This window comes from Cherax quadricarinatus, chromosome 40 (genome assembly GCF_038502225.1).
Source record: "Cherax quadricarinatus isolate ZL_2023a chromosome 40, ASM3850222v1, whole genome shotgun sequence".
NCBI classification, from domain to species: domain Eukaryota; kingdom Metazoa; phylum Arthropoda; class Malacostraca; order Decapoda; family Parastacidae; genus Cherax; species Cherax quadricarinatus.
Window position 1 is genome coordinate 10,223,738 of NC_091331.1, and position 25,276 is coordinate 10,249,013.

The window sequence follows — 25,276 nt, forward strand, 5'->3', positions numbered from 1 at the left end:
CCAGTATTTGCTCTCCCTTTGCACTTTCACCACTCTTCACCATTTTTTTACTCTCTATATACTCTGTCCTTATATCACCTCTGCTTTGTAAAAAACCTCTCATAAGCTACTTGTGAGTGGAAAAGTTCAACAGATAGGAGTAGCGAGCGAGGATATGGTGATGATAGTTTGATAGCCAGTCTGCTTGTTAAGGTAGGGTCAGTGTCTAGCTCCCGCTATCCCCCCCCTTTTCTCCACCTGGAAAGGTGATGTGTGGGGCTCTGACCAAATGAATAATCACTTGACTCACAGCTCCCAACACAACTGTATGTAAAGCCTCTGCTCCTATTTTGAATGGATATACAGTGGACCCCCGCTTAACAATCACCTCCCAATACGATCAATTATGTAAGTGTATTTATGTAAGTGCGTTTGTATGTGTATGTTTGGGGGTGTGATATGGACTAATCTACTTCACAATATTCCTTATGGGAACAAATTCGGTCAGTACTGGCACCTGAACATACTTCTGGAATGAAAAAATATCGTTAACCGGGGGTCCACTGTATTGGTTAAAAGCTTCACTCTTAACTAATTGTGAAAACTTAGTTCATAGTGCCTTGACTTTCATGTGTAACATCTTGCTTTTAAATCCTCACCAGTCTTTTAAATGCTTTACTTATCATTGAGAGTGATTTCTCAAGCAGTGGTTAACTTTTGTCTCTTTCGAGCTTGGAATGTCAGCTTGGGTCATCTGGCAACCACAGAGACAGCGTTGAAGGAGATGAACTTCACATGAGTTCTGGGACGTCACCCTTGATCTACATACCTGGTTGTAGCCAACCCCAGGCAACTACCCCTCATATTTGAAGTGGTAAAAGACCTGCGTTCCTATCATCTTGACGGATCATTCAAGGCAAAACCTACTGTGAATGAATAGTCGTTGGGTTGTCACTCACCAGCTGTGACCACCCCCCCCCACATCATCAGCAATGGCTACAATTTCTACAATGCGCGGTGTCAACATCAACCAGATACCCCAGTCTAACTGTACATATTAGCGTGGGTGAGATGTTATCAACAAATTTTGTTGAAAATAAGAAAAAGTTTTGGAGTGAGATTAACAAGTTAAGGAAGCCTAGAGAACAAATGGATTTGTCAGTTAAAAATAGAAGAGGAGAGTTATTAAATGGAGAGTTAGAGGTATTGGGAAGATAGAGGGAATATTTTGAGGAATTGTTAAATATTGATGAAGATAGGGAAGCTGTGATTTCGTGTATAGGGCAAGGAGGAATAACATCTTGTAGAAGTGAGGAAGAGCCAGTTGTGAGTGTGGGGGAAGTTCGTGAGGCAGTAGGTAAAATGAAAGTGGGTAAGGCAGCCGGGATTGATGGGATAAAGATAGAAATGTTAAAAGCAGGTGGGGATATAGTTTTGGAGTGGATGGTGCAATTATTTAATAAATGTATGGAAGAGGGTAAGGTACCTAGGGATTGGCAGAGAGCATGCATAGTTCCTTTGTATAAAGGCAAAGGGGACAAAAGAGAGTGCAAAAATTATAGGGGGATAAGTCTGTTGAGTGAATGATGGTGAAAGTTTTTCTTTTTCGGGCCACCCTGCCTTGCTGGGAATCGGCCAGTGTGATAATAAAAAAAAAAAGTCTGTTGAGTATACCTGGTAAAGTGTATGGTAGAGTTATTATTGAAAGAATTAAGAGTAAGACGGAGAATAGGATAGCAGATGAACAAGGAGGCTTTAGGAAAGGTAGGGGGTGTGTGGACCAGGTGTTTACAATGAAACATATAAGTGAACAGTATTTAGATAAGGCTAAGGAGGTCTTTGTGGCATTTATGGATTTGGAAAAGGCGTATGACAGGGTGGATAGGGGGGCAATGTGGCAGATGTTGCAAGTGTATGGTGTAGGAGGTAGGTTACTGAAAGCAGTGAAGAGTTTTTACGAGGATAGTGAGGTTCAAGTTAGAGTATGTAGGAAAGAGGGAAATTATTTCCCAGTAAAAGTAGGCCTTAGACAAGGATGTGTGATGTCACCATGGTTGTTTAATATATTTATAGATGGGGTTGTAAGAGAAGTAAATGCGAGGGTCTTGGCAAAAGGCGTGGAGTTAAAAGATAAAGAATCACACATAAAGTGGGAGTTGTCACAGTTGCTCTTTACTGATGACACTGTGCTCTTGGGAGATTCTGAAGAGAAGTTGCAGAGATTGGTGGATGAATTTGGTAGGGTGTGCAAAAGAAGAAAATTAAAAGTGAATACAGAAAAGAGTAAGGTTATGAGGATAACAAAAAGATTAGGTGATGAAAGATTGGATATCAGATTGGAGGGAGAGAGTATGGAGGAGGTGAATGTATTCAGATATTTGGGAGTGGACGTGTCAGCGGATGGGTCTATGAAAGAGGAGGTGAATCATAGAATTGATGAGGGGAAAAGGGTGAGTGGTGCACTTAGGAGTTTGTGGAGACAAAGAACTTTGTCCTTGAAGGCAAAGAGGGGAATGTATGATAGTATAGTTTTACCAACACTCTTATATGGGTGTGAAGCATGGGTGATGAATGTTGCAGCGAGGAGAAGGCTGGAGGCAGTGGAGATGTCATGTCTGAGGGCAATGTGTGGTGTGAATATAATGCAGAGAATTCGTAGTTTGGAAGTTAGGAGGAGGTGCGGGATTACCAAAACTGTTGTCCAGAGGGCTGAGGAAGGGTTGTTGAGGTGGTTCGGACATGTAGAGAGAATGGAGCGAAACAGAGTGACTTCAAGAGTGTATCAGTCTGTAGTGGAAGGAAGGCGGGGTAGGGGTCGGCCTAGGAAAGGTTGGAGGGAGGGGGTAAAGGAGGTTTCGTGTGCGAGGGGCTTGGACTTCCAGCAGGCATGCGTGAGCGTGTTTGATAGGAGTGAATGGAGACAAATGGTTTTTAATACTTGACGTGCTGTTGGAGTGTGAGCAAAGTAACATTTATGAAGGGGTTCAGGGAAACCGGCAGGCCGGACTTGAGTCCTGGAGATGGGAAGTACAGTGCCTGCACTCTGAAGGAGGGGTGTTAATGTTGCAGTTTAAAAACTGTAGTGTAAAGCACCCTTCTGGCAAGACAGTGATGGAGTGAATGATGGTGAAAGTTTTTCTTTTTCGGGCCACCCTGCCTTGGTGGGAATCGGCCAGTGTGATAATAAAAAAAAAAAATAATTTCATTTTTCATTTCTCTTTTAAGTAGGATAAAAGTTCATATTTAAATGTTTTATATTTTCAATTCTAACAGTAAAGTGTTTATATTTGTATGTTATTGTTATTTTTCTATTCATTAATTTTCCTAAGGAGGAGCCAGCCTTGGTAAGACCAACTTAAGATCTTACAGGGCTGAGTAAGCCTTCACACTACTTTCTTCTCTTTTATCACACCCTTTACCTCATCATTCCACCAATCACTCCTCTTTCCTCCTGCACCCACCCTCCTATAGCCAAAAACTTCTGCCCCACATTCTAATACTGCATTTTTAAAACTATCCCATCCCTCTTGAACTCCCCCCCCCACTACCATACTTGCACTAGCCCACCTTTCTGCCAATAGTTGCTTATATCTCACCCTAACTTTCTCCTTCCTTAGTTTATAAACTTTCACCTCTCTCTTAATGTTGCCATTTTCCTTTTGTCCCATCTACCCCTTACTCCAACTGTAGCTACAACTAGATAATGATCTGATATATCTGTTGCCCCCCTATAAACATGTACATCCTGAAGCCTACCCATCAACCTTTTATCCACCAATACATATTCTAACTACTTTCATTACGTGCTAAACCATATCATGTACAGTTATTTATCATCTTTTTCATAAAAAAATGTATTACTTATTACCAAAGCTCTTTCTACACATAGTTCAATTAAAGACTCCCCATTTTCATTTACCCCTGGCACCCCAAATTTACCTACTACTCCCTCTACAACATTTTTGCCCACTTTAGCATTGAGATCCCCAACTACAAGTACAGTGGACCCCCAGTTTACGATATTATTTCATTCCAGAAGTATGTTCAGGTGCCAGTACTGAATGAATTTGTTCCCATAAGGAATATTGTGAATTAGATTAGTCCATTTCAGACCCCCAAACATACACGTACAAACGCACTTGCATAAATACACTTACATAATTGGTCGCATTGGGAGGTGATCGTAAAGCGGGGGTCCACTGTACTCTTACTTGGTTCAAAACTCCCCACCCACTCACTCACCCAACATTTACCAAAATCTCTCTCTCCTCTACACTTCTCTCTTCTCCAGGTGCATAAACACTTACTATAACCCACTTTTCACATACAACCCTTATTTTACTCCACATAATCCTTGAATTTATACGTTTATTTTCCTTCTTTTCCTGCCATAACTTATCCTTCAACATTATTGCTACTCCTTCCTTAGCTCTAACTTTATTAGAAACCTGTGACCTAATCCCATTTATTTCTCCCCACTGAAACTCTCCTACCCCCTTCAGCTTTATTTCACTGAGAGCATGGACATCCAGCTTCTTTTCATTCGTAACATCCACAATTATCTCTTTCTTTTCATTCACAATACATCCACGATTTATTTTGAATAAATGTAAATTACTTTTTCTTCATATTTTTGCACTGCACAGAATACAGTAGTTTATACTGTAAATAAATCAATAAATAAAAGTTATTTTTATATTCCACCACTTATCTTTATCACTTATGTACATTAAGAATGCCAACTGTTTGTTGCCCAGCAACAATTCCTAAAAAGATACACCAAATTTTAAGGATAAATTCTGAGGAGATAGAATAAGCAAAAATGTGATTCATCTTTGATGTTCAATTTAAAGAAACCTCATACACAGACCTAGAAGGTAAAAGGAGAAAGGCAAAGAATATGGTTACAGTACTTGAAAAAAAATTATATCCAATTTAAGTATAATAAAGTGTTGTGATGCAGCACTTACCTTAGAATTGAGCATAATTTCTGGAGCACGGTACCAGCGAGTGGCAACATATTCTGTTAGAAAGCCAGTGTGGTCATGTTCTGGGTCAGCAACTCGAGCTAAACCAAAGTCACAGATCTGTAAAATATGAGCTTTATCTGAAATTTAGGAAAAAAAAAATATAATATACATTGAATTTTTTTTTTTTTAACAAGTCAGCCGTCTCCCACCGAGGCAGGGTGACCAAAAAGAAAGAAAATCCCCAAAAAGAAAATACTTTCATCATCATTCAACACTTTCACCTCACTCACACATAATCACTGTTTTTGCAGAGGTGCTCAGAACACAACAGTTTAGAAGCATATACGTATAAAGATACACAACATACCCCTCCAAACTGCTAATATCCCGAACCCCTCCTTTAGAGTGCAGGCATTGTACTTCCCATTTCCAGGACTCAAGTCCGGCTATATAAAAATAACCAGTTTCCCTGAATCCCTTCACTAAATATTACCCTGCTCACACTCCAACAGATCGTCAGGTCCCAAATACCATTCGTCTCCATTCACTCCTATCGAACACGCTCATGCACGCCTGCTGGAAGTCTGAACCCCTCGCCCACAAAACCTCCCTTACCCCTTCCTTCCAACCTCTTCGAGGACGACCCCTACCCCGCCTTCCTTCTCCTACAGATTTATATGCTCTCCATGTCATTCTACTTTAATCCATTCTCTATGAATGACCAAACCACCTCAACAATCCCTCTTCAGCCCTCTGACTAATACAGTGGACCCCCGGTTAACGATATTTTTTCACTCCAGAAGTATGTTCAGGTGCCAGTACTGACCGAATTTGTTCCCATAAGAAATATTGTGAAGTAGATTAGTCCATTTCAGACCCCCAAACATACACGTACAAACGCACTTACAAAAATACACTTACATAATTGGTCGCATTCGGAGGTAATCGTTATGCGGGGGTCCACTGTACTTTTATTAACTCCACACCTTCTCCTAATTTCCACACTCCAAATTTTCTGCATAATATTTACACCACACATTGCCCTTAGACAGGACATCTCCACTGTATCCAACCGTCTCCTCGCTGCTGCATTCACAGCCCAAGCTTCACACCCATATAAGAGCGTTGGTACTATTATACTTTCATACATTCCCTTGTTTGTCTCCATAGATAACGTTTTTTGTCTCCACAAATACCTCAACGCACCACTCACCTTTTTTCCCTCATCAATTCTATGATTAACCTCTTCTTTCATAAATCCATCCATGACACGTCAACTCCCAAATATCTGAAAACATTCACTTCTTCCATACTCCTCCCCAATTTGATATCCAATTTTTCTTTATCTAAATCATTTGATACCCTCATCACCTTACTCTTTTCTATGTTCACTTTCAACTTTCTACCTTTACACACACTCCCAAACTCATCCACTAACCTTTGCAATTTTTCTTTAGAATCTCCCATAAGCACAGTATCATCAGCAAAAGGCAACTCTGTCAATTCCCATTTTGTATTTGATTCCCCATAATTGAATCCCACCCCTCTCCCAAACACCCTAGCATTTACTTCTTTTACAACCCCATCTATAAATATATTAAACAACCATGGTGACATTACACATCCCTATCTAAGACCTACTTTTACTGGGAAGTAGTCTCCCTCTCTTCTGCACACCCTAACCTGAGCCTCACTATCCTCATAAAAACTCTTTACAGCATTTAGTAACGTACCACCTATTCCATATACTTGCAACATCTGCCACATTGCTCCCCATCCACTATCATATACCTTTTCTAAATCCATAAATGCAATAAAAATTTCCATACCTTTATCTAAATACTGTTCACATATATGCTTCAATGTAAACACTTGATCTACACATCCCCTACCCACTCTGAAACCTCCTTGCTCATCCGCAATCCTACATTCTGCCATACTTCTAATTCTTTCATTTATAACCCTACCGTGGAAACATAAACACATATGCAGTTTAATGTGATCCTTTATTGACAACGTTTTGCCCACACAGTGGGCTTTTTCAAGTCACAGACAGATCTGTGTGTGACTTGAAAAAGCCCACTGTGTGGGCGAAACGCTGTCAATAAAGGATCACATTAAACTGCATATGTGTTTATGTTTCCATTGTGTCGGTATTTTATACAATTTATTTTCATAACCCTACCGTACATTTTTCCTGGTATACTCAGTAAACTTATTCCTCTATAATTTTTACAATCTCTTTTGTCCTCCTTCCCTTTATATAAAGGGACTATACATGCTCTCTGCCAATCCCTAGGTACCTTCCTCTCTTTCATACATTTATTAAACAAAAATACCAACCACTCCAACACTGTTTCCCCATCCCCCTGCTTTTAACGTTTCTGTCATAATCCCATCAGTTCCAGCTGCTTTACCCCCTTTCATTCTACGTAATGCCTCATGCACCTCCCCCACACTCACAACCTGTTCTTCTTCACTCCTAAAAGATGGAATACCTCCCTGGCCAGTGCATGAACTTACTGCTTCCCTTTCTTCATCGACATTTAAAAGTTCCTCAAAATATTCTCACCATCTACCCAAAACCTCCGTCTCCCCATCTACTAACTCCCCTACTCTGTTTTTAACTGACAAATCCATTCGTTCTCTAGGCTTTCTTAACTTGTTTAACTCACTCCAAAATTTTTTCTTATTTTCATTAAAATTTCTTGACAGTGCCTCTCCCACTCTATCATCTGCTCTCCTTTTGCACTCTCTCACCACTCTCTTCACCTGTCTTTTACTCTTCATATACTCTACTCTTCTTATAGCACTTCTGCTTTGTAAAACCTCTCATAAGTTAACTTTTTCTCTTTTATCACACCCTTTACTTCATCATTCCACCAATCACTCCTCTTTCCTCCTGCACCCACCTTCCTATAACCACAAACTTCTGCCCCACATTCTAATACTACATTTTTAAAACTATTCCAACCCTCTTCAACCCCCCACTACTCATACTTGCACTAGCCCACCTTTCTGCCAATAGTTGCTTACATCGCACCCGACCTTCCTCCTCCCTTAGTTTATACACTTTCACCTCCCTCTTGCTTGTTGTTGCCATTTTCCTCTTTTCCCATCTACCTCTTACTCTAACTGTAGCTACAACTAAATAATGATCCGATATATCAGTTGCCCCCTCTATAAACGTGTACATCCTGGAGCTTACCCATCAACCTTTTATCCACCAATACATAATCTAACAAACTACTTTCATTACATGCTAGATCATACCTTGTATATTTATTTATCCTCTTCTTCATAAAATATGTATTACTTATTACCAAACCTCTTTCTACACATAGCTCAATTAAAGGCTCCCCATTTTCATTTACCCCTGGCACCCCAAATTTACCTACTACTCCCTCCACAACATTTTTGCCCACTTTAGCATTGAAATCCCCAACCACAATTACTCTCACACTTGCTTCAAAACTCCCCATGCATTCACTCAACATTTCCCAAAATCTCTCTCTCTCCTCTACAATTCTCTCTTCTCCAGGTGCATACATGCTTACTATAACCCACTTTTCACATCCAACCTTTATTTTACTCCACATAATCCTTGAATACATTTATAGTCCCTCTTTTCCTGCCATAACTTATCATTCAACATTATTGCTACTCCTTCTTTAGCTCTAACTCTATTTGAAACCCCTGACCTAATCCCATTTATTCCTCTCCACTGAAACTCACCCGCCCTCTTCAGCTTTGTTTCATTTAAAGCCAGGACATCCAGCATCTTCTCATTCATAACATCCACAATCGTCTCTTTCTTATAATTTGCACAACATCCACGCACATTCAGACTTCCCACTTTGACAATTTTCTTCTTCTTATTCTTTTTAGTAATTATTACAGGAAAAGGGGTTACTAGCCCATTGTTCCCGGCATTTTAGTTGACTTTTACAACACGCATGGCTTACAGAGGAAAGATTCTTATTCCACTTCTCCATGGATATAAAAGGAAAAGTAATAAGACCAAGAACTATTAAGATAAAATTAAAGAAAACTCAGATGAGTGTGTATAACTAAACATGTACATGTATGTGTAGTGTGACCTAAGTGTAAGTAGAAGTACCAATATGTACCTGTAATCTTGCATATTTATGAGACAGACAAAAAGACACCAGCAATCCTACCATCATGTAAAACAATTACAGGCTTTCGTTTCACACTCAATTGGCAGGACGGTAATACCCCCCTGGGTGGTTGCTGTCTACCTACCTACTACCTTATACATATAATACAAAAAACACCAAAAAATGTGAAGAAACATGAAATAGTTTAGAGCGAAGTTCTCGCAGGTCGTATTTGTTTAGTCGAGTGCTGAGCTTTGTTCGAGTAGGGAGCTGGATGTATACCGAAGTTCCACTGTACTCACTTCTCTGACCACAGGAAGGTACATCAAGCACCCTGTGCTCAGTTTAGGGTCCTGTTCGCCATGGTCCCATATTCAGAATTGAGCTTTTCAAATGAAAGTACGTATACTATTCTCTGATGAGAGCTACGGGGGTTCCATAAGCAGTCATACCATCCACACCAATGACCTACAGAGGGAGCAACCAAACACCTATGGGATGGGTGTGCAGACTGTAGCCAAGCCAAGGAGAAGGGTGATTAGCAACACTGCTGATAAGCATTCTGTCCTGATGGGTTATACCTGGAGAGGATTTCAGGGGTCAATGCCCCTGTGGCCCAGTCTGAGACCAGGCCTCATGGTGGATCAGGGACTGATCAACCAGGCTGTTACTGCTGGCTGCACATAAACCAACGTACAAACCACAGCCCAGCTTATCAGGTACTGACTTTAGGTGCCTCTCCAGCATCTTCTTGAAGACAGCCAGGGGTCTATTGGTAATATCCTTTATGTATGCTAGGAGGCAGTTGAAGAGTCTTGGCCCCCTGACACTTATAGTGTTGTCACTTAGCATACTCGTGGTGCCCCTGCTTTTCATTGGGGGAATGTTGTATCTCCTGCCGAGTCTTCTGCTTTTGAAAAGTGATTTTCATGTGCAAGTTTGGTACTAATCCCTTTAGGATATCTAGGAGAGGATCTTTGAACATGGACCTGAGCAAAGACCTTTGGGGTCAAATAAACTCTGCCAGTGCATATATACCATGCACAAGAATAAGCAACAGAGTGAAAGCCCTGTGTAGTCATCAGCCATGACCCTTCAAATATACATGGATGACCCACCAAAGCCTAAGGTCCAGATATCAGCCTGGCCAAGAAAAGGCCCTGACTTATCTTGGCCAGGCTGAAAGCTCTCATACAGGCCCAAGTGAGAAGTATTTGACCACATATCATTAAGGACCCAGTCACACAATTTTCTTGGATAAGCCTGTGACTCTAGGATAACCCTTCTACTGCATAACATGCTTTCAGGTAACATTCAGCAGGAGAAACAAAATTTGTAGGTGGTGTGGTGCATGAAGGCATTTTCCAATGCCAGTAGACCACTGCCAGGACATCTACAAAGAAGAAAAGGGATGGGCTCCTACAAAACTTCTGACTAGCTCTCGGTGCTGGCCCAGGGAGAACATAGTTTGAGGCACTGTAACCCAAGAAGCATTCAAAGTGACAATCTACAAAAGAAACCAAGGAGTAATAAAAGAGGTGACTACTGCCAGTACATTTTTTTTTTTTTTTTTTCAACAAGTCGGCCGTCTCCCACCGAGGCAGGGTGACCCAAAAAAGAAAGAAAATCCCCAAAAAGAAAATACTTTCATCATCATTCAACACTTTCACCACACTCGCACATTATCACTGTTTTTGCAGAGGTGCTCAGAATACAACAGTCTAGAAGCATACACATATAAAGATACACAACATATCCCTCCAAACTGCCAATATCCCAAACCCCTCCTTTAAAGTGCAGGCATTGTACTTCCCATTTCCAGGACTCAAGTCCGACTATATGAAAATAACCAGTACATGACTATATGAATTGCTTAGTTTCAACCAATTAACTGGGAACTAACACTGATGAGAGCATCAAAGCCCTGCACTCTAGGACATATTGGGAAAATGCTCCACCCCACAGAAGGGCCATCTATCATGAGTGACCGACCTAGAAGACAAATAAGGCCATGAGAACTGAACTCCAGGAATTGGTAAAGACCACAGAAGGGCATCCTGCAATGCCAGTTGGAGAGGAGGTGAGACATCCCTGTGGAGAGTCAAGGAATGTCTATCCATCACCCATTCCACCCAAGCATTCAATAGAGGGGCTGAGAGAAAGTTGGAGCAAGGAAATAAGCTCCTTAAGAACACTTTCTAACACCGTGAAGTCTGTGGATGAATTCCCAGATTGAACAGAGGAAGAGCAAACTGATTGCCCAGGAAAATGGAGATGGATTCCAACTTGAACCTCATTAATGGCATGTGAAGATTAAGATCCTTGAGGTCTAACATGAGACAAGAATTTACCCAGTGTCAGATACCACTCCACCACATCATCCCTATTAAAGTTCACGACTATGGTTGATGAGCATAGATAAAGCAGTTAAGGGAATAAGGGGGAAAAACAAATTGACAGAGAAAAAAGAAAAAATGGCCCTCCAGAAGAATAACTGGACACCCTTCCTTAGTACTGCAAAGAGTGAAGACATCCTCCAGGGACTCCCTTGCCAACCGCGAGCAAGATTGTCCTCAACAGCATTAAACGGCCCCCATCCTGGGGTAGAAAAGCCCCAGGATGAGGGTTGAGAGGATTGGCCTTTGACTAAATATGACTGACTAGCATGTGCCTCCAGAAGAATCCCAGTCTGAAGGTAGTAGGCACTTAGGCATCCAATAGGGCTTGCACCCTTCTTACAGGTTCCAAATTCTCTCAATGAGAAAACAGCCATTTCAGATTCACAGCACTAGTAAGGGAATCCTCCGATGTCACATGATAAGGATCCCTCAAGTACCTGTAAGGATCAACAGTCATGGCAAGGTAAAGAAAACACTGGCTAAGTTGCATTGCCATAACAAGAATGGTGGGCAAGAGTGAATGACCATTTAGAACAGATCCTACAACAGCAGTGAGGATTTCCAAAAATCCTGACAGCAACTGCAGGACCCTCAAAGGCTCAACAAAATGCAGTATCAGCTGAGGACTAGTCCAGGGAGAAAGAAGAAATCAAAATTAATGTTATACCACAAGGATGACTACTGGTGCTAGGGGCTTTACTGTGTTCTCAGTTGGTGCCTGACATGACAAGCAAACAGCTATTAGCGTATGGATGAGGCTATACTGAGAGTATGACGTATGATGGCCCATGTTGGGTTCAGAGAGACAAGTATTGATGTAAATGAGGTATGATGTATTCCAGGGGTCTCCCAAGGAACCTACCACAGGAAGATGACTACCAGTATATAAATTACAGTCTGCAAAATACAGTAAGTTGTTGACTGTTTCAGTTTCTTGGCGATATCAGGTAGCCATTAAACAAATGTTCACATGGTAGTAAAGTCTGCTGCTTTTTGACAGTAGGGACCATTATATTTAGAATGAACTGCTTGACTACCCCTGAAATTTATGAATATTTACACCAACCAAATGGTTGCAAGAACTTTAGAGTCACAATATAGTTGTTTATTACAGCCATACATATATAGTAAATGAAACAATTTGCATTGCTGTTGTTTAACCTCTTAAAAAAATTATAAATTTGAAGAATTAGCCAAAAATGACAGGCATCTAGGTGGTTATCTACACTGCTTGGGTTAACAATTTCTTTTATCATATATGACACACTCCACTAAAGTAGGGCAGATAAAAGAAGGAAAAACATTCACTATCAATAAACCAGAAATGCAGATCATCTGAGCTGCACTATCCCCACTCATCCTTCACAGAGCAGGCACTGTACATCACATCGAGAATTCAAGTCCAAATGGTTTCCCCCAATTTTTCTTTATATTTAAATTTCTAGTTATATATCTTTGGTTATCTTATATATTCTTAATCAGAAAAAATTCTAATAGGCAACTGTAAAGCTGAAAATAGAAGAACCTTTTCTAAATCACTAGAGATCAGCCCAGCCTTAATGAATATTAGTCAACCAACCAGACTCACCTTCAGGTCACATGTGGTGTTCAGTAGCAAGTTAGATGGTTTCAAATCACGGTGAAGAACATTCGCAGAATGGATATATTTCAAGCCTCGGAGGATTTGATAGAGAAAGTAACAAATATGGTCATTACTCAGTTTCTGTAATAAATTATGGTGAATTATTTTATTAAGAAAAATCACCACAGAAGATTAATTGATAGGTATATATAAATTAGTTGGTAATCAAAAGCTGAAGGCATTTGAAGGAGGAATCTCTGTATTCATTCCCTAGTTATATCAATAAATAAACTCATGAAATTTGAAAAAATTATGACTAGCAAAAATATATGAAAAAGGAAATTAGATATAAACTTTACTCAAACAATAACAAAGTGGATGTAAATAGACCAACGTTAAGCACAAAAGTTAAAAACTAAAATGAGCAAACAAGATTTAACGCTTTCAGGGTCCAAGGCCAAAATCTGAAGTGGTGTCCCAGTGTCCAAGAATTTTCAAAAAAAAAAAAAAATTTATTTTTTCTTATGAAATGGTAGAGAATCTTTTTGTGAATGTAATAAAACAAAAAGTACAAAATTTGATGGAAAATTGACGAAATTATGCTCTCGTGAATTTTGATGTGTCAGCGATATTTACGAATCGACGATTTTGCCGACTTTGACTCCCATTTTAGGCCAATTACATTATTCCAGTCGACCAAATTCTTAGCTATTTCACTAGTATTACTTCTATTCTATCGATTGAGCACAAGAAATCGCCAAGTCAACTGTTTCAACTACAAAATAAAGTGACCGGAAATTGGTAATTTGGCCAATTTAACACAAAGTTCAAAATATTCCAATTTCAAAATAGGGTCCAGAATAAACAATGTAGGTATTCCTGGCACTAAACTAACATTTCCTCTGTTCATTAGTTATGTTTTGAGGCTTTACAAATAAATTCCATTTTGATTTTTTATTCACACCAAAAAATAGAAGATTTACTGTTATGCAATATTGTAATAATTGTATAAATATCATCACCACATTTGTGAATGTATATTAGACCCACCAGCTGGCGTGTATTAGACGTGTGAGGTCGTTTGTTTACTCTTGAACACCGGCAAAAATTTAACATTTCCGCCACTTTGAGCTCAGTTTCAAGCCATTTCCAGTGCTAACACCAATCAAAATTATCTCTATTTCTGTAATATGTCTTACATTCTATCAAATGAGACCAAGAAATCACAAATACAACTATAAAAAACATACGAAAAAACACTGCAAAGTCACTGTTTTAATCGAAAATCATGGTCTCAGTTTTTTTCTCTCATTATACACAGTGTGCTGCAGGACTTGTTTTATGTGGTGCACACATACCACATAGATGTATTCTCTCATATCTAGGCCCAAATTTACCACTCACAGTTTATCAGAGTGAGCTGAGCTCATGACGTAGATCTACGGTTTGGACCCTGAACGTAAAGCCGTAGATCTACGGGACGGACCCGAAAGGGTTAAGACCCTTATTCAATGTGATAGCCATGAAGCATATCCTCCAACTTGAACAGCTCAAATGGGGATACTAACACTATTAAATTTGCGGTATGTCCCATGCTGCCAGACCTAAGCTGCCCGTTGCTGTTTCAGTATTATTTTATTATTGTTGGGTAACTATACATAAATATATACTAGGTTAATTTATGTTAATCTAACCAAACCTTAACTATTTGAATAAATACTGGAATATGAAGCATTGATTAGCTACAAATACAATATATGAGTAAAATGAGGGAGAACAGTATTTTAACAGACCTGAGACTTAAGTAGCTTGTATAAATCTGTTTCCATTAAGCACTGTACAATATAAACATCCTTCATTGCGTCTATCTTCTGGGATCTTATTATGTCACGGATATCTATCACCTGAAAAAATTAAAGAAAACATATTTGTTGCAATCTGCACATATTATATGCACAACTAACATACAAGTATGTGTATTTGTTGATTTGGAGTTGAAGCAGGGTTCAAGAGCTAGAGCTCTATTCCAACAAAAACAAAAAGGTGAGCAAATAAAGAGTACATCCCCATTTCACTCACACTTCATTACTCACTTTGCTTCCATCTTCACAACATATGCACCACCTCTCTCCAACACATTACCTTCCATGCACCCCTGAAAGTTTTCCCTGGTATTTTTCCCCCCATCTTCCCTATTTCTCCTTCTCTCCAGCCATCATGTACCATCTCCAGCCACTTTCCACACCTATGTATCCAAAGCCCACTCATTCAAAAAACAACACCCAAGCAATCACAAGCTATGAAAAATATTAGTAGAGTTCAAGTTCAAATTCAAATTCCTTTATTTCATTACAAGTTTACAGTGTACAGTGTACAATGTGTTGGAGGGGTATTGGTGGTCTACATCTTCAGACTGAAAAAGACAACTGATATAGTGCTACATAGTACAGTAGGTAACTTAGCAAATTAGTGAAGTTAAAATTGACGTGAACAGCATGGAAAAAGGAATACTAAAATAGAAAATAGTCAAAACATATATGGAATGAAGTATTAGGAGAGTAACTATTACAGAAGACTTCCACAATGATTAGGGTTGGGCCCCATGTTGATCCTGATGTACAGAATATTAATGACTTAGAAGAAGATGTACATTTTGCAAATTCTTTAGCATCTGCCAAATAATAAGAATACAAACTGAGGAGGATGAAATAAGGCTGCAGGAAGTCTCAGACAGACTGGAATTTAACCCAGGCAATAAAAAGCAAGGTTATTATGCTGGGAGACAGTTAAAGGAAACAGAAGCTACAGTACTAAGGAAAGGGCACAGAATCAGTTAAAGAAAAAATACCTTGAAATAACCATTACACAGAAAAAAAAATAAGACATAAGCATCAGTGGCTCAGAAGGCAAATATAAAAATAGTATTCGGGAACCTAGACAAAAACTACTTCAAAACACATTTAACCTATGTGCAGTCCATTCTTCAGTATGAAGTTCCAACAAGGAACCCCTCACCAAGTAAACCACAAAGAACAGGTTGTGACAGAACCAACTAGAGGAAACAATCTGCTTGACTTGGTTCTTGCCAACAAAGATTCACTAATTAATAATCTTAAGGTTAATGATGAGCTTGGGGAAAGTGATCACAAATCACTTAGTTTCAATATATCATGGAATTACCCAGATAACTGCAATCAAATCTCTGTCCCAAATTTTCGCTTGACCGACTTCATGGGACTGAAAAATTACCTGGGTGGGCTAAATTGGGATGTCCTGACTATGGGTCAGGTAGGTGATCTTGGTTGCCAATATGACGTTTTTCAGAGCATAGTTCTAGCTGCCCAGACAACTTTTGTTCCGAGTAGGGAAATTAGATCTAACAAAAATGATCCCAAATGGATGAATAATATATTAAAACATCTCATTGGTCAAAAGAGAGGCATATATAGGCATATCAAAAGAGGGGATGGGCAGTTAAGAAATCAATATATTCAATTAGAGAGAAATAAAGAAAGGAATAAGAAAAGCAAAAAGGGATTATGAGGCTAAGGTCACAAGGGAATCAAAGACTAACCCAAAAGGGTTCTTTCAGGTATACAGAAGTAAGATTAGGGACAAGATTGGCCCACTTAAGAGTAACTCTGGTCAGATCACTGACAGTGATAAGGATATGTGTGAAATTCTCAATACCTACTTCCTCTCAGTTTTCACCCAGGAAAATACTAGCGATATTCCTGAAATAATAGATTATGTAGAACAGGATAATAAACTATGTACGATTGCAGTAACTAGTGACATGGTCCTCAGACAAATAGAGAAACTAAAACCTAACAAATCCCCAGGCCCTGATGAACTGTTTGCAAGGGTGTTAAAGGAATGTAAAGAGGAACTTAGCATTCCTTTGGCTAATCTTTTTAACATATCCCTACAAACTGGCATAGTACCTGAGAAGTGGAAAATGGCAAATGTAATACCCATTTACAAGGCAGGTGACAGGTCCTTAGCTTCGAACTATAGACCAATAAGCTTTACCTCCATAGTGGAAAAATTTTTGGAATCAATAATTGCCGAAGCAATTCGTAGCCATCTTGATAGGCACAGATTGATTAATGAATCTCAACACGGTTTTACGAATTTACTAACTTTTTTCAGTAAGGTGTTTAAGGAGGTAGATCATGGTAATGAATATGATATTGTGTATATGGACTTCAGTAAGGCTTTCGATAGAGTTCCACACCAGAGGCTATTGAGGAAACTTAAGGCACATGGAATAGATATTTTTTCCTGGGTAGAGGCATGGCTGACAAATAGACAGCAGAGAGCTTGCATAAATGGGGAGAAATCAGAATGGGGGCACATCACAAGTGGTGTTCCTCAGGGGTCAGTGTTGGGCCCGTTGTTCACAATTTCCATAAACGACATAGATGAGGGAATAAATAGCGACATAAGCAAATTTGCTGATGACACCAAAATAGGCCGTCCAATTCATTCTAATGAGGACACTAGAGCACTCCAGGATGATTTGAATAGACTGATGCAATGGTCGGAGAAGCGGCAGTTGCGGTTTAATATTGACAAATGCAAAGTTCTAAATGTTGGACAGTTAAATAACCATGCCACATATAAACTAAATAATGTAGATCTTAATACTACTGATTGCAAAAAGGATTTAGGAGTTCTGGTTAGCAGTAATCTAAAACCAAGACAACAGTGCATTAGTGTTCGCAATAAAGCTAACAGAATTCTTGGCTTCATATCTAGAAGTATAAATAATAGAAGTCCTCAGGTTGTTCTTCAACTCTATATATCCTTGGTTAGGCCTCATTTAGACTATGCTGCTCAGTTCTGGTCACCGTATTACAGAATGGATATAAATGCTCTGGAAAATGTACAGAGGAGGATGATGAAGATGATCCCATGTATCAGAAATCTTGAACATCAAAATGGTATACAATACCGACAGGTTGGTAGGTAAGACACATAGGCAACAGTTAGGAAACTTTATTTTGAAACGTTTCGCCTACACAGTAGGCTTCTTCAGTAGAATACAGAAAGAAGGCAGCAACAGTAGAGATGTGAAGACAATGTAATCAGTCCATCACCCTTGAAGTCGTAGAATTTGAGGTTGTCAGTCCCTCAGCCTGGAGAAGTTCGGTTCCATAGTCAGGAACTATCAGATAGTTCCTGACTATGGAACCAAACTTCTCCAGGCTGAGGGACTGACAACCTCAAATTCTACGACTTCAAGGGTGATGGACTGATTACATTGTCTTCACATCTCTACTGTTGCTGCCTTCTTTCTGTATTCGACTAAGAAGCCTACTGTGTAGGAGAAAACGTTTCGAAATAAAGTTGCCTAACTGTTGCCTATGTGTCTTACCTACCATCAGAAATCTTCCATATGAGGATAGACTGAGGGCCCTGAATCTGCACTCTCTTGAAAGGCGTAGAATTAGGGGGGATATGATCGAGGTGTATAAATGGAAAACAGGAATAAAGAAAGGGGATGTAAATAGCGTGCTGAAAATTTCCAGCCAAGATAGGACTCGCAGCAATGGTTTCAAGCTGGAAAAATTCAGATTCAGGAAGGATATAGGAAAGCACTGGTTTGGTAATAGAGTCGTGGATGAGTGGAACAAACTCCCGAGTACAGTTATTGAGGCTAAAACGTTGAGTAGTTTTAAAAATAGGTTAGATAAATACACGAGTGGGTGTGGGTGGGTGTGTTGGACCTGACTAGCTTGTGCTGCTGGGTCTGGTGCCGTGCTCCATCCTTGAGTGGAGGTGACCAGACTGGGTGGGTCAGTGGGCTAATCCTGGGGGGGGGGGTCATTGGGCTAATTCGGGGGGGGGGGTCACTGGGCTAATTCGGGGGGGGGGGGGGTCATTGGGCTAATCTGGGGGGAGGGGTCAGTAGGCCAGTTGCAGTGTTCCTTCTTTCTTATGTTATGTTCAAACTTAAACTTGAGAATATATATATAAAGGGGTGTATGTATGAAAACTAGTACAGTGGACCCCCGGATTCCATCCGGTGCGGATATCGTACAATTCGGATTTCAACCACTTTTTTGGGAGAAATTTTACCCCAGGTTTTGTACCTCTGCTCAGAAATCGTCTGCATTAGACATGTCCTTCGGCCCGGGATGCAGCTGCTCACGTGTATGTGACTCAGTATGCCTCTGTCACTGGTTCAGTGAGCAATACAGTGGACCCTCGACCAACGATGGCATCGATTAACGATAAATCCGACCAGCGATACATTTTAACGCAAAAATTTTGCCTCGACTATCGCTAAAAAACTCGACCAACGCTATTTGTTCCGTCTGAGACGCGTCCACTTCTGGCCAGTGTTTACAAGCCAGCCAGCCACCGCGGTTGCTTCCAAGCATACAATCAGAACATTTCATATTATCACAGCCTTTTTAGTGATTGCACCTGCAAAATAAGTCACCATGGGCCCCAAGAAAGCTTCTAGTGCCAACCCTACAGCAAAAAGGGTGAGAATTACTATGGATATGAAGAAAGAGATCATTGCTAAGTATGAAAGTGGAGTGCGTGTCTCCGAGCTGGCCAGGTTGTACACAAAGCCCCAATCAACCATCGCTACTATTGTGGCCAAGAAAACGGCAATCAAGGAAGCTGTTCTTGCCAAAGGTGCAACTATGTTTTCGAAACTGAGATCGCAAGTGATAGAAGATGTTGAGAGACTGTTATTGGTGTGGATAAACGAAAAACAGATAGCAGGAGATAGCATCTCTCAAGTGATCATATGTGAAAAGGCTAGGAAGTTGCATGAGAATTTAATTAGAAAAATGCCAGCAACTAGTGGTGATGCGAGTGAATTTAAGGCCAGCAAAGGTTGGTTTGAGAGATTTAAGAATCGTAGTGGCATACATAGTGTGATAAGGCATGGTGAGGCTGCCAGTTTGGACCAAAAAGCAGCTGAAAAATATGTGCAGGAATTCAAGGAGTACATAGACAGTGAAGAACTGAAACCTGAACAAGTGTTTAATTGTGACACTGACAATGTTGTGAAACACTTTAGGAATGTCATAAAGGAACGGGAGGTACAGGCCTCTATGGACAGATATGTTGTGCGGCAGAGGTCCAGTGACTCTCAAGCTGGTCCTAGTGGCATTAAAAGAAGAAGGGAAGTAACCCCGAAAAAGGACTTGCCACCTGAAGTCCTAATGGAAGGGGATTCCCCTTCTAAACACTAACACCATCAACACTCTCCCCTCCTCCCATCCCATCAATCATCACCAGATCTTCAGTAAAGGTAAGTGTCATGTAACTGTGCATATCTTCTTCAGTTTGCGTGTATTAAAATTAATATTTCACGTGGTAAAAAATTTTTTTTTCAATACTTTTGGGTGTCTTGCACGGATTAATTTGATTTCCAATATTTCTTATGGGGAAAATTAACTCGACTAACGATAATTTCGATTAACGATGAGCTCTCAGGAACGGATTAATATCACTGGTCGAGGGTCCACCGTACTCCGCTCATTCATCCGAAACATTGGTGGTAGAGGGTAGTAGTGATGGTGGTAGAGGGTGGTTGTGGTTGTGATGCTGGTAGAGGGTGGTTGTGGTTGTGATACTGGTAGAGGGTGGTAGTGATGGTGGTAGAGGGTGATAGTGATGGTGGTAGAGGGTGATAGTGATGGTGGTAGAGGGTGATAGTGATGGTGGTAGAGGGTGATAGTGATGGTGGTAGAGGGTGATAGTGATGGTGGTAGAGGGTGATAGTGATGGTGGTAGAGGGTGATAGTAATGGTGGTAGAGGGTGATAGTAATGGCAAACAATCGAAGATGTTGAGAAGTAGTTGTTGGTGTGGATCAACAAAAAACAGTAAGAGGGAGATAGTGTTGTGGAGGCGATAATTGCATGCGGATCTTGTAAAGAATATGCCAACAAGAGTCTTCAATAAAGGTAAAAGTGATTTAAATGTTCATTTATCCATTAAAATTAGTGCTTTATATTTATTTCTCACTGTTTTCTGTATGTAAAACTATAGTTATTTTCTATAAAATGTATTTTTTGTTAATATTTTTAGGTGTCTGGAATGGATTAATTGGATTTACATTATTTCTTATGGGAAATATTATTTCAGTTTTCATCCTTTTCAGATTTTGACCAACGTACTGGAACGGATTAAGGACAAAAACCAGGGGTCCACTGTACCTGAACTGAAGACAATGAGCTTTGAAGAAAGCACCTCTGACAAGTGCCAGATCACCCAGACTGTCATGAATATGTAGCTCAAATGCTGCCAAAGTGAACAGACAGGCCTGGCCCAAGGCTGGGCTGAAGAAGGAAAACCTCTCAAAACTAGTCACAGGGCTGAGGAGGGGTTGTTGAGGTAGTTTGGACATTTAGAGAGGATGGAGGATGGAGACAAATAGGATGACTAGGAGGGTATATAAATCTGGGGTGGAGGGAATGAGGGGTAGGGGTCATCATAGGAAAGGTTGGAAATAAGTCACTCTGTCTGACTTTTTTGGGTTATCCTAGGTTCTCTACACATATGCTGCTATGTATGATAATTCTATGTAACTGTATTTGTGTATACCTGAATAAACTTACTTACTTACTTACTTACTTAATGTTAGAGGGTTTGGACATCCAACAAGCTTGAGCAAGCCTGTTAGATAGGAGTGGAGGAATATGGCTTTTATGATTTGACATGCTGTTGGAATGTGAACAGTACATATAACAGTTATGATGGGATTCAGCAACACCGGTGACAGACTTGAGTCTTGGAGGTGGGAAGTAGTGTCTGCACTCTTATTTGAAAACAAAATACAGTACTTGCCCTCATACTGGTGACTCATTACAGTAAAGTATTGTACTTACATTTTCATGTTTGAACCTCGTTAATATTTTGATCTCTCGAAGGGTTCTCTGGCAGTAGGTTTGATGTTCAAAAGGGGATATCTTCTTGATAGCCACCTTAGTTTTGGTTACACTGTCATTTGCTGACCTGAAAAAAAAGAGACTTATATGAAGACAAAGCATTTTTTAGATTTCCTACTATTTCATTACTAATGGGAAGTTACAGAACCAAATTATAATCTACTGGACTATACCTGAATTATTACACTGCACAAAAATATAATGCAGCACTGTACAAATTAAAACATGCTTCTGACAGGCTATAGCTTCTTGATATGATTATGAAAAACCTTTCAAGCTTGCTAAGAATCCATTTATGAACTCAATCCTACTAGTTTTATGGAGGATCAAGTATATCAGATATTCCATATGCTAATCATGGTATGGTCTGGCAAGTCAGGCAGTAGCTGTCACCTATTAATCATCAAACCTATCCCTCCTCTGACAACATATACAGTACTGTGCATCTATGTTCTCATAATCAAAATACAGTAATTTATTTTTCCAAGAGGATACATTTATGTTGCAAGAGTTTCCTACATGGAAAAGCCCTAAGTTATACAGAACATTTTGGGAAGATAAATTAGAGGTAATGATAAAATTATATTACACTCAAACACAATACAGCATCTCTTCAATGATGGAGTTCTGCTTCTAATACTGCATCGGTTAACGAATTCGTCGCTAAATGAGAAGCATACTATAATGGTAGTGGCTTTATGTCAACCATCTTTGATACTGCTTTTATGTCACCTTTGCACCATTTATAACATTTTTAGTATATTTTTAAATGTTTATACAATAGTATACTGTATATTGTAATAAACAGAATAGAGGAAATCAGCTCTAATATACATTATTTAGGTATGCATATTGGTCAGAGAGCCCATCGTACGTCCAAGTTGTCGGTAAATGAGTACATCGCTTCCTATATGTATACAGTGTACATATAGGAAGTACCTCACATGACAATACTAAATCTAATGATCATATTTATTATTTTCAGTACATAAACATTAGATACATGTATATATGTACAAATAAAAATTTCTTCATCTAGTAATACAGTACAAAATCTAATACACATATTTACTGTATTACTTACACACCCAGATACTGCATGATTTTCCTGGTGTTGGATGCTCGCCCACTTATCACAGCATCCCAAAGGTAAATATCCAATATTCTACAACAGGTCCTTTTCGGATTACTGCCGTACCCTTTTATTTTTGTGGATTTGCATTAGAAAAACGGACCTACCTTAGCTCGTGTAACCTGGAGCTGTGGCACCGCCATGTCTTGGACACCAATATCCAATGGCTAGATTGAAGAATTGACCTCTGTTCCCTGCTTCAGTCATGTTAAACATCATCTATGGTATGGAAAATTTTCTAGGGTGCTTACCTGTATGTACCTCAACATTATATACATACCAGTAATCTCATTGGGAGACAATCATATTGTTTACCGTAGTCACCCCGTGTAGACATGTGAGAAAACTTAACCACCCCTGGTCGCACCAAGTGGTCCCCTCGACCTCACAATCTTATCCATATCTATCCGAGACCAGTATGGATTGGGTAGCACCCACAAGTACGGTGCTACTAATTAATTGTGGACTGTATAGATTATATTAGTTTAGCTGAATGAAGGGGAGGGGGGTAGGATACACCTGGATACATCCGTCAAGGAAAACATTTGTACATAATCCCAATACTTACCAGATGTTCTCTGGTGGTCACTTGATGTAGCTGGATCACTCGTAACCTATCTAATTATAACATACCACTACTGGCCAGTCTAAGGTTGCTATAACTAGAAGGGTTACTTAACTGTGGGTGATTGATATTCCTCATTTCTTGATTCACCATCTCATTTTCGATGTCCTGCTACACCGACACGATTCTCATTCCAGCAGGACGAGGTATCCGCTGGTTTGTCCTGCTTTAGACATCGTGACTCAAGGAGTTTCCCTTTCCTCGTCTCGTTAACAACGAGGTCTAGCGTGTTCACTCGGAGCAAACGACTTATTTCACTTCACATATTCTCTTAACTTAGCGTTATTATCATTAATTACATTACAATTCACAAGACGATTTAACGTCTCATAACTATTATACAAACTAGAGGTCACTCCATTAAGATCTGAGACCGATGAGTGATGATTAATCCAAGGGTAATTTTCCCCAGGACACAGTCCATTGTGGCGCGTCAGTCACCCGCTCCTTCTCTTATCACACTTTTACCACTCTATTACTGTGGTCCCGTAAATCCCGTTCCCTCACTCTCCACCAGGAACAATTACGACACTTCTTATTATGAAATGAGGCCTATATTAATCCTTAGGCCACCGTGAACGTCAATTTCGTGGTTCCATGTTTTCTCAGCTTCCTCACCACCATTCAAAAACAATACGCGCTTCCCCCTCCCGCACATCCGCGCATGCGCAAAGGGAACTCTTGGTTCTACTCTTATTTTCAAATACATTTTTGACCCATATAGACACATTAAACACCTATTAGGCACTATAGTTTCGGAAAATTAAAAAATTTTCCACATATGGAATACTGTAGACAATATGACACACACTACCATTCTATGTCACCGCACAGGTTAGACTGTTCAGCACACAGTACACATGTTGATTCAATTCAATGTCACTCGATTTCATCACTTGTTCATGAAGATTAATTTGAAAACATTTATTTTTATGTTTGTAGTTAATCATGTACCACAGTAGAGAGAATTACTGATACCTCATTTGACAGGGTCACAAAATTTGCATTTCTACCAGGTGTACATGCCTCAGCTCCTTTCAGCTGTTGTCTTAAAGTGGCTGAATCACAACCACTATTGTAGTCTGTAGTTAAAAAGACCACAGAGTAGAGTTAATACCCACAGATACTGCCACAGATTTCTATGTTTCAATTTGGCATGGCCTTGCCCTGGTAACTCTTTCTCTGCAACTGCTGCTGCCCAGCATGATGCTGACCTAGTATCTAGCACTAGCAAATGATGCCACCTTGGTCATATACTGAAGTCAAAAAACAGTCTTCCATGACTCACAGGAGTCCCTAACTTAATTCATCCTACTACTATATCGTTAGGCAAATGGCTTATTACTATCTTATCTAGAATATCTTAAAATAGGATAGATGGATGAATGGGTGGATAAATAGATGACGGATGGATGGGTGTGCACACGCATGTGTAGGCGTGTGCACGTGCGTGCATATGCATGTGCATATGTGTACACATACATATGTACCTATTTGTACTTACCTATTTATGGTTGCAGGGGTCGATTCACAGCTCCTGTTCCCACC

General features: G+C 39.8%; 1 protein-coding gene across 1 annotated transcript in view; it reads right to left on the minus strand.

The window, feature by feature from the left end:
- The window catches only part of rl (Mitogen-activated protein kinase rl), a 60,028-nt gene that overhangs the window by 15,614 nt on the left and 19,138 nt on the right, over nt 1-25,276 (minus strand). Inside the window, exons 2-5 of the mRNA XM_053774865.2 lie at nt 21,912-22,038; nt 14,845-14,955; nt 13,058-13,192; nt 4,950-5,066 (exon numbers count right to left, since the gene is read on the minus strand). Coding sequence (XP_053630840.1) covers nt 4,950-5,066; nt 13,058-13,192; nt 14,845-14,955; nt 21,912-22,038 — 490 coding nt within the window. The remainder of the gene's footprint in view (nt 1-4,949; nt 5,067-13,057; nt 13,193-14,844; nt 14,956-21,911; nt 22,039-25,276) is intronic.